Source organism: Colletotrichum spaethianum (assembly GCF_022836535.1).
Source record: "Colletotrichum spaethianum MAFF 239500 DNA, contig10, whole genome shotgun sequence".
In the NCBI taxonomy this organism is placed as follows: domain Eukaryota; kingdom Fungi; phylum Ascomycota; class Sordariomycetes; order Glomerellales; family Glomerellaceae; genus Colletotrichum; species Colletotrichum spaethianum.
This window is the reverse complement of record NW_026054780.1, coordinates 1,214,540-1,225,571: the sequence shown is the minus strand read 5'-3', so window position 1 is coordinate 1,225,571 and position 11,032 is coordinate 1,214,540. Positions and strand designations below refer to the sequence as shown.

Sequence of the window (11,032 nt, the reverse complement as noted above, 5' to 3'; positions counted from 1 at the left end):
TCCCAATATGTGACAAAGGGCGCACGTCAGATTAGGTCAAGTCTCTAGAGTGGAAACAACATACCCAGAAAAAGGGTAACTAGTCTCCAGAAATCTCAACCCTGGCAAGATTAACCAACACAAAACCACTGCCTTCCGGCTCAGAGTAGGGCTTCGAGCACACTAGAAACCTCAGTGAAATACTTGATCTTGCCTTGTGTAGTGACACTTAGCTTTTGCCAGAAGCCATTCTCTTCAGCAAGCATGTAGCCGACCGTGCAACCCTCTGGCAGGGGACTCGGGCTTGAGTAACACGCCTTTTATTGAGCAGCGCTTAGATACTTGATGAGGTTTTTGGTCCAATGAGAAAGCCAACCCTGCAACTGGTCGCGTAAAAACTTCCGCTCACCGAGACTACGGTAAGGATTAGTTCTCGAATCTGTGGAGAGAGTGTCGCCAAATATGTGACTGGGACATATTGCAGGCTGTCGTATAATGTGACTGACAGGGTTATGATGTTGTTTCTGACGCAGAGCTCGCTTGTCTCCTAAATTTGCTTGAATGTAACGCCTTGCCGACCGGATTTTGTAGAGTATTGATGACTACTAAGTATCATGCGCCTCCAAGAGGTAATAGTATGTCGTAGCGTTTGCATCTTCACGGTCCAGCCAGCGGATCACGATGTAGCCCTTTTATCGTTACTTGAAGAACCGAGTCGCACATATCGCACTTTTTCACCCGCCATCTCGATGTTGCTAACATACGTACTTGTCAAAGGATGGTTCCAATACAATAACTTTTCCAATTTTCTCTATGAAAATCAGGAAAGTGAACAACATGTCTGAGAACTGTTATATAAATAAGTTCGTAGAAGGCGCCATACCAGATCTATTTACAAGCCTTCGTTAACTACCTTTATTATCGTGACCTCAGTTCCTGATTCGATCTCTTTCCCCATAGTTCTGGAGCAAACTTTGCCAATTACCTTCTTGAGGGAATTGTGTCCTGTTGTTGGCGAGTACTGATTTGATTCTACTTTCATCACCACCTCCTTGGCCGCATTACGAGACATGTTTTCGTGACCTGCTACACGTTTCACAGATCTGGGAAACGCCTTGTCAGACACACATAAGTGTTCATTGTCCTTGAAAATATTTTCTGGAATTTGTACCACAGGCCCATGAGACCGCAAGCAAGCTCTGAGGCTTATTACACCTCAATGTACTACACCCTCAAAGAGCTTAACCGCAATCCGCTTGTTCCGCCACGCTTAAAAAAAAGTATCCTAAAGAAAAGAAACAATGTCTCACCAATTATGAAAAGCTACTATTAGGAACTGTAGTATGGTAGTCGACGTTAATCAGCCTCTTGCGAAGACGTTGAACTCTGTTGGTCGTCTTCTTCAGATGCCGACAAGTTTACGGGAGTCAAGGGCTGGGAGAGATGCGACACAATCACGACAACGGCGGTTCTGAGAATCCAAGCATAAATAGATGACTTGACAGGTCTCTGTCTGGTATTGCGTGCTGCTAGTGCTCCTCATGAACGACGATCTCCACTCACTGTTGATACTGCATTGTGTATCGTTATTAAGCGGTGTATCTTATCGCCGTCGTGTCATTTGTATCAGTAAGAGAGGCCACCGTCGCCGTGACGCGTCTGATTCGGTCGGGAATATAGCTGGCTGATTTGTAGCTGATGAACGATGTCTTGACGAAGGCGTTGAATACGCACGGCAACGCGGCTGTGAAAGAGTGGCGCCTTCAAGAGGACCCTGCACTATTTCTTAAGTCAGCACTATCATCCCGAAGGTAAGAGCCGCAACGCTGAATTCTGTTTTACACAGAATCTCAAGGGCCAAAGATAGTGTCCGCCGTGATATATCTAGTGTGCCATCAATTGTCAAGCCCCTGGAGCCTAGAAAGTCCTTACAGAGTATATGCAAGATAAGATTGATCTTTGGGATGGAGAAAAGGGAGCTCTGTGGGCGTTGACTTCGATCAAATTTGATGGCTACAGCATTTGGTAGACAGATATAGCAGTGCCTATTTCTGGTTTCGCCGAGATCATCAGTACATCTAGAGATTTGAATTACAGACACCATCGAACATACTGATACTGAGACTTCCAGGCGTCTTGGAGGACAAGTCTAGCAAGCTTGGACTTTTTGCTAGTATAGTTGGGCACGTCAGAGATAGAAGTTTCCAATAGGATGTAGTCAATGATCCAAAATATGAGGCAAAGACACTGGCTGCGGAGGGCTGTGTGTAGAAAATGTTTGATTGAGCGATATCACTTGGAGGAACTGTCTCGGTAAGTTTGATAATTGTTACGTCTTGCCCGCTACGTTGTGTGCCCCAAATTGTTGATCAAGAACCAGTGAGAACAAAGTATAGGCACTGGGAAGATGGTTTGTGATATAAATGCTTTCTCTGGGCCATACGTTGATACATGCCGGGATAGAAGTGCCTAATAGACGAGTGTGAGATTGAATTCATCGCATCAAGAGAAACTAACAGACATTCGATGAATTGCAAGTAAGTCGACTGTATTCCTGTAAACATTCAAGATTTTTACGCCCTACACTTCGCGACAAGACTGAAAACGCTAAGTAAAAAACTTGCTTGATGGATTATGATTATCAGGTAAAGTCTTTGATCTGCCACAAGGCAGTAAAGCCCTTGCTGCCAGGTAATAGCGGCCACCTGTCGAGGCAACGTACTATTGCTCAACATTTCGTAGTCGAATTTGACGATATGATACTTCATGTTAATCCTGGCTATCTCTCAGCACGCCAAGTATATTCTTATTCTTTTCCTATAAGTAGATCTTTATGATTACTCCCTGAGTATCTTTTTAGCTATTTAACCTCACTCTGACTTGGTTATGACATTAAATGTACATGTCTGCCCCTCTTTATGTACAGTATCCCACTTTTAACAGTTTGTTGTGGAATACAACCCCACCATCAACTTCTCAGAGAATCATATGAGTCATGGACTGACACAGCTGGTCACTGTGTCTCTGTTCCTTGTCTGATGCATGTGTCCGTGATCGTCACATAGAGTTATATAATACGAAACCCATTCCGCGATCTTCATCTCTCTTTCAAGACCAGAGTTCGAAAACATAAGGGCTGTGAGAGGGAATGAACAGGTCTGGGCTAAAGCGAAACATAGAGTTAAACAACAGCTCGAAGCAACATATACGCAGGAAATAATTCCATTATGCGCATGCTTAATAACAATCTTCAGACAAAGCGAAGAAAATAATCGGAATTTGGACTCAATTTGAGACTCTGGGAATGTTTGCAATGGGTCGACCACAAAGTATCTTCGACTGTTGCCAACCACTAGTGTTTTGTGCGGCCTTACTACTGGATCAATTGACTGGAATTCAAAGTACGCTAAATTCAATAGCGTCTGAGTCTGGGTACTGCGCCCATACCATTTCTGAACCGGGTCCAAACCTTGGTTGTTATGCCCATATCCGCAATCTGTTATACTTTGATGAGGTTACATCGCATGAACTCAAGCTGAGCAAATGCAAGGCCAAATCCCGCGCGACCCGACTCTTGTGAGTGAAATTTCCGCCAGGACCTACTTATTATAAGACTGCTAAATGATCTTCTCACCTTCTGATTTCTGCGAGTGTTCAATGATGTTACGGGAGCTGACTGACAAGCAATGCACGCAAGTATGAAGGCAGCATTACATGTAGCGATCGCCACAGCGGCGGGGGTTTCGGCCGCATCGGCCGTATTGATTCATCCCAAGCAGGCGAGATCAATCGAAAACTCCTACGACTATGTAATCGTCGGCGGTGGCACTGCTGGCCTGACGCTTGCCTCCAGGCTGTCTGCCGACCTATCCAGTGAGGATATGAGGTGCAACACGCGCATATATATCTTGTGCTGATGAGGATCTAGATTCGGTTCTTGTCATCGAGGCCGGCATGCCGTATGCACACGAAACTTCGTTATCATTTATCATCCCAATAAATCATCCCTGACTTGTGGCTAGAGACAACTATGAAGCCGCCGTAATGATCCCGCGATTCTACCCTGGAGCGTCTGGGTTCGCCCCGGGAACCCGATTCGACTGGAACCTGACTTCGGTTCCGCAGGAGTCATTGCAAGGGCAGATAGTAAATCTCACACAAGGTCACACTATTGGCGGGAGCAGCACGGTTAATGCTATGATATTTGATCGCGGTATGCCTTCCAATTACGATGCTTGGGCTGCGCTGGGGAACACCGGCTGGGATTTTGAGAGCCTTCTCCCCTACTTCAAAAAGGTCTGAACTCCTGATTGGCTCTCCACACTATACTATCCAATGGACTAACTGTTCTTCACAAAGAGCGAAAAGTTCACTCCAGCCTCGCCCGACAATGCAGCTCTATATGGAATGACCTATGATCTAGCCTGCCATGGGCTCGAGGGACCGGTTCAGTCAAGCTATCTAGCTTGGTCACACCCAAACAACAGTCAGGCACAGATATCCCTGTAGTAAAGGCTGACAACCTGCTAACCTGGTTGGTCTTAGCAAATTTCTTGAACGCCATGCGAGGCCTAGGTATAAGCACACCGGTCGATCAAGGCTGCAATCCGCTAGGCGCGTATCTCACGACCCATTCCATTGACCCACGAAACCAATCCAGATCAAGCGCTAGAACTTCCCACTATAACAAAATCTTAGGAAGGCCCAACTTGAAGATAGCTATAGGACAAATAGCAATAAAGGTACTCTTTGATACGAGCGGTACGAAGCCCAAAGCAGTGGGTATTGAAGTAAGTCGGCATTACTGTCTTTCATATTCTTCGCGAGTTCATGCATACTTTGAACTGCAAGCCAGAAGGCTTACATGACTCACTAAGTTCTCAACCGGACCAGACTCTGCTGTACAAAAAGTGACTGCGGGCAAAGAAATTATCATTTCTGCGGGCTCTTTGAATACCCCAAAGCTCCTGCAACTATCAGGTATTGGCCCCGCATCGGTAATATCCCAGTTTGGAATCTCTTCCATAGTTGATCTACCCGGCGTTGGGGCAAACCTCCAAGACCACCCCTTTGGCCTCACTCTTGTCTCCTGTAAGTACATCGAACTTCTACTTCTTGCCCCGTAATGACTGCTGAACTGAGGGTACAGTGAGCGATAGAATTCCAGGGAACTCGGACCTAGAGAATGCAACCTTTGATGGTGAACAGCGGGAACTTTACTACTCTCAACGCAAAGGCGAGTCATTGGCATTCGAATCGTTAATGAGTGGGGTGGGAGTGAATGTATTGACACCTTCCCTTAGGCCGCTGGACGGATACAATTGCCGAGGCCCTTGCTTTCATTCCCCTCTTCAACTTTACCTCGTCAGACGCTGCCAATCGCGTCCTTTCCGCCATCAACAGCAATGCATCCCAGTTTCTTCCTCTAGGCACCGATGAGACAGTAGTCTCTGGTTATGAAAAGCAACTGGAGCAATTGCAGAAAATGCATGAGGAAAGTTCTACGGCTGGAATGGAGCTTCTCTATGTCGATGGCGGCCGCTCGGTGGTCAACATTTTGATGCATCCGTTAAGCAGAGGGACCGTCACTGTAAACTCCTCTAACCCATTTTTACCGCCAGTGATTGATCCACGGTACTTCTCTCACCCCTACGATGGTCAAGTACTAGTTGAATCACTGCGATTTAATAGAAAGCTTTTGGCTACAGGGCCCATACAAGCTCTTGGTGCCACAGAGACCCTTCCTGGAGCAGCAACACAAAGCGACGAGGATATTTTGGCTTTCATCAAAGGAGTCACTTCAACGGAATATCATTATTCAGGGACATGCGCAATGCTTCCAAAGGCTCTTGGGGGCGTTGTTGACTCTAATCTTAAGGTTTATGGGGTCGATGGTTTGAGGATCGTGGATGCTAGTATTATGCCTCTTTTACCATCGGCGCATACGCAGGCCACGGTCTATGCCATTGCTGAGAAGGTGAGATCAAACCCAGCACCTACTGCCTAAATACAATGGCACACGAACGGATGCTAACTATTGATTTGGTAATCATCTAGGGGGCGGATATTATACTGGGATAAGACAAAACCAGAGCGATACGACGAGAGCAGTAATTCGCAAGCGATGTGTTCCTCGCTCAGTTCAAATTATCATTTCATCTACATGTTTGGAAATGTTTTGAATTGTATGACAAGCACAGCCTCGAGTCTGAACTCTGTCTGCGCAACGGGTGACACGCAAAACAAGGTTGGTAAGAATTGATCAAGCTATATGCCTTGGTTTGCCTCGAACCCTGCAGTCTCCTCATTTTTTAAATCTACATGTATGACCTATGTACCAATAGGCATCGTCACGCAAGTCGAAATTGTTGCTGTAGACCCCAAGCCTGGGCGACTCACCAGTAGCATTTCCACAGCTCGAATCACGCGAAATCATGTCTTATGCTTATGCGCCAGGCTCTTTGACTCATAGAAAGATTGTGGGGAATCAAAATATCAACAAACCTTCAGGAAGCGGAACACGCTCATGCTCAGATGCTGTGTTGCAAAAGAAGGCTAGGCCAAGCCCATCAGCTCCACAAGCTGCATGTCAGCATAATCCATTGCGTGGATTTCTCGGCTGAACCAATGATTTTCGCCCCTGAGACTGACCAGCAAGGAACTACTCCTTACTGCTTCAACGAACCAACCATACCTTCCCCTTGGTTTCGGTCGGTCGCTGACATACATAAGCGCTGATCCTACCACTGAAATCCCTACAGTGTAATTGAGCTGTGGCCTGTCTGCTATGCCACTTACTGTGCAAGAAGCTCAGCGCCGTCAAAAGTTTGGTGGTATGAATCAAGTCGAGCCACACGTATGCATCTTCTTGAAATAAAGTAGAAACTTAGATTCCGGAGACTGCCTGATTAGCTTCAGTAGCCAGTGAGGCGGCGCCGTAACGACTTGCAAATAGCAAACGGCTGGAGATGCCGACCGAACGGGATCACAGCAGCCCGCAACGCTAATAGCACACTAGGGACAAATGACCAACATCACATCGAGCCTTGTCAGCCCCAGTCAATTGCGACTAGCTGAATCGTGTGTTGCACAATGCGCGACGCAGGGGTCACACGTGATTAACGAGCGATGATGTGTTGTAATCACGGCTGCCTGGCCGAGTGCGAGTTTTTCTCGTGCCCAGCCCGCCGTGCTTCAAGGGGCCGAAGAGGGGCCAACTCTACTGATCGTCAGGCAGCCTTTTACTCTTAACTAAGCTTGCAGCCGAATTTTGGCATACATCGCTATGCTCCGTCAAAGTATGCAGGGACACATATCAGATGCAGCGCGGTACACTTCAAGAGCCCGAGTATCGTAACTCACATGACTGTCGACCAACCACGTTTCGTCTGAGCAATGTCCTCAAACAACACAAATGATGGCGGCGGCGGCACTGGCGGCGGCGACGACAATCAGGTGGAGTTGATTGTGGCTATTGTTGCCCTTGTCATTTCTGTTTTTGCTTTCATCATTGCCATATTCCAGGCTCTTCAGCAATATTATGCCTCAGCAACAGGGTATTCTTCATGCACTCCTAAGGTCATGGGTGACTGGGCACGATTCACCCGTCGCCGGTTCAGATGGTACGAATTCCGCTTTGAAGTGGAATTTGAAGTTCCCGTTATCTTCGTCGCGCCTCCAACGAACCACAGGGGCCCTCTCGGATTGCATGAAGAGAAGGAGATCACCTACATGACAGGAACATCTGACAGTTACAAGAAGACGTTCACGTGGGATCAGAGGCAGTACGATGAGGTCGACAAGAGCCTGCGAGCTGGGAATAGTCGCCAGGCCATCCATACAGCAGACAACGAGCTTGCCAACTGGCTGGGGCTCTTGATGGCCATCCAGCGTATGGAGAGAGAGTCACGAACCTGGCAGGACAACGAGTACTTCGGACACAACAACCCCCAGTGGGAAGACCAGACACCATGTCACCCTCACGCGCCAACTACCTATGTTACCTATTCACTCACTGTGGGGATGCAACGAAAGAAAAAGTCTTGGGACAGCATGCCGGATAACTTAAAGAAACCTTACGCCACCACCACCATCACCCATATAGTTGAGATTGCTGGGATGCTAGGAGTCCACTGGAAAGAGTTCAACAGAAATGAGGATCGCTATCGCGCGCAGGGCAATGGATTCAGTATCACTGGCTATGATGTCGACGACCTTGGCATCGTCTTCACCTTCAAGAAGACCGGACCGACTTGGTTCCATGAGAACCGTGTCGTTCCCAATAATCGCGTCAAGGAACTTTGCTTTGGGTACTGTCCCACGATCTTCCGTAAGGACAATAGCAACAACCACAAGTACGCTGATGAGCCTAAAGACATCGGAACACTCCAGCTTGGGAGTATGTCTGCAATCGCAGAAACATTAGTGGGGATCGGTTGCAACACCAACACCGTTAGGTATTTCCGGAAGTCACTACCAGACACACGTCATATTCACCTATTTCCCAGTAAGTCCAGGTTCGAGAATCAGTGGAATGAGATCTGACGCAAAGTCTGTATAGTTGCGTTCGAGATCCTAGGCATGCTTGGAGTTGTGCTCCAGATTCCTGGTACTGCGTTCCGTATGCTCCCAAATCCGACTATCTGGCATTGGGACAGAAAGGCATTTTCGCTGCGCACATTCCTTGGTGATTATGTTCATGCCATGAGCGAGGCATCAGCCAACGAACCCAGGTTGAAGGTCAATGAAAGCTCATGTGTTGGTACAATCATCAAGGATGCCAGCAAGATTGAGGACAAATTCCTAGAGTTGGAGTCTCGAGATGGTCCTGAAGCAGTCCTAAGGCCCACTGACAACACGGAAGAAAGGATCTACTCTAACGACCTCGTTATGGCTCTGCATTCGGCCATTGCCCGGTGCGACGAATTTCTCACACACCCCAGCCGGATCAACCTCGTCCAGAATGTTTTGCGTGTTCACCTGCAAGAGATCCTACGAATTCTAAATGACACAGACGGAGAATACAAGGCCGTGATGATAGCCACGAGGGATAAGAGCCGAGCGAACAAAGATCATCTCAGTGATTTTGTCCTTCCGGGTGCATCTTCTAGTGTCCCGGTGAACGAGGAAAGCGAAGAGGTTCAGAAGGAGATATCCCTCTTGCAGAAACTCGACTCGGCTTCGTCCAGTGAGCGGCACAGCGTCCTTGCTGATATCTATCTGTTCTCGGTCCGCAAGCGCGTTATCGAGGTTGTCTGCAAGCATATGCTCATTGACAAGGCCCGGAGAGAGCGAGGGCCCAGGTCAATTATTTCTACAGCTTCTGGAGAGCCACAGCGTTACGACCAGGAGCAACAAATCAACGACGTTTGGTGTATGCTCGTGTTCAGAATGATCTGCTGGCTACTTCTTCATGACTTTCACGGCAAAGACATTCAGGTGGAGAAGAGTGATGCATTTGGCAGCCGTTTGTCTGTGTACATCACGTAAGAGAAATAGTTAGCAACGACGGGCCTATGAGACATGGCCATGATGTCAAACTGATGAATTACGAATAACTACTTTGATCTCGAGACATGTTTCAGCTCTTCACTGCAATTTCGAATGTTCTCAAAGCGCCGTGCATTGCAGTCCTGCTTTACGTTAAAGAGGCTGTCTACATGACTTCGTACAAACATCCCTGCTCTCATCCGCAACTATTTACCGGCAGTACAGATCGTTCGCTCAATCATGCGCCGTTAGCACCGTTCTCACGCTTCTTCAACTCCTCACGGACGGCAGGCAAGATGTAGCGGCCATAGTCGATAGCGTCGTTAAGGTTGTCGTAGCCACGAATGGAAATGAGTTCAGCGCCGAGGTCGACGTAATCCAGAATGGAGTCGTTGATAGTCTTGGGAGACCCAACCAAAGCTGTAGACGCTCCCCGAGCATTGGTTGCGGTTACAGTGGGGTACCACAAAGCACGGTCCTGGACCTCGCCCTTTTTGGCAATGTCGAGGAGACGCTGAGAACCCACGTTCTGGGGCTCCGGGCCTGTTTGACCTGACTTGCCTTGTCCAGCAGAGATGTTGCCCTTGAGTGCGTCAAGCGTGCGGTGCGCCTTGGCCCATGCAAGCTCGTCCGTCTCGGCGATGATTGGACGGAAGGTAACCCAGATGCGGGGCCGGTCCTTGCGGCCAGCCTTCTCGGCCTCAGCGTAAATGCGGTCGATTTGTTCCTTCGTCTCCTTCAACGGCTCACCCCAAAGTCCGAAAATGTCTGCAAGGGAGCCACCGATGCGGTATGCCTCTGCGGAAGAGCCGCCAACTGAGACGGGAATTGTACCCTTGGTAGGGCGGACCTTGTTGGTGAAACCCTTGAAGGTGTAATACTTGCTGTCCCAGTCGAAGGGCGCATCCGACTCCCACGCTCGGCGCAGAATCTTGATGTAGTCTTCCAAGCGGCCGTAACGTTCGTCTTTAGAGAGAAAGTCACCCTCCTTGGCTTGCTCGGCATCGCTGCCGCCAGCGATGAAATGTACAACAACACGCCCCTTGCTAAGCTGGTCCAGTGTTGCCAGGGCCTTTGCAGCGACTGTAGGGTACAGGGTGTTTGGCCGCAGGGCGATAATTACACTGACGTTCTTGGTCACGGCAGCGATAGTCGCGCCGATGGTGAAAGGATCAAATGAGTCGGAGCCATAGGGAACGAGAGTGTAGTTGTAGCCATAGTCGTCCAAGTTCTTTGCGTAGCGGACCAAGAATTCAGGGTCAATGCCAGCACCAGGTATCGGAGCGATCTCCGTAGAGGCGTTGGGAAAGGTTACACTGATAAATTCGGTCGGCATTGTGAATATTGCTTTGGTCTGGTCGTCTAACGTATGCTCGGAGATGGTAGTGAGGGTGACTTATGCCGCGGTCTATATACATGCGTTGCAGGATATGACGACAACTGCAAGATAATCACGCCTTACACTCCGAGCCGATTTCGGCAAGGGGCCACCCAGTGAGATGTCACCATAACCCATTCTTATCCTATTGCTTTTGATCAAATTGGAAAATGAGTAACAGCGTCT

General features: G+C 48.3%; 2 protein-coding genes across 2 annotated transcripts; one reads left to right on the top strand and one right to left on the bottom strand.

The window, feature by feature from the left end:
- Positions 1-7,374: 7,374 nt before the first annotated feature.
- ColSpa_04882 (uncharacterized protein) lies at positions 7,375-9,468 on the top strand (the record flags this gene model as incomplete). The annotated part of the gene is made up of 2 exons (XM_049271094.1): positions 7,375-8,377; positions 8,540-9,468. The coding sequence occupies 2 exons, from the start codon at positions 7,375-7,377 to the stop codon at positions 9,466-9,468; spliced, it is 1,932 nt and encodes a 643-aa protein (XP_049127051.1).
- Positions 9,469-9,706: 238 nt separating this feature from the next.
- On the bottom strand, positions 9,707-10,804 carry ColSpa_04881 (alkanesulfonate monooxygenase; the record flags this gene model as incomplete). The annotated part of the gene is made up of 1 exon (XM_049271093.1): positions 9,707-10,804. One exon carries the CDS (start codon positions 10,802-10,804, stop codon positions 9,707-9,709), a length of 1,098 nt encoding a protein of 365 aa, XP_049127050.1.
- Positions 10,805-11,032: the final 228 nt, after the last annotated feature.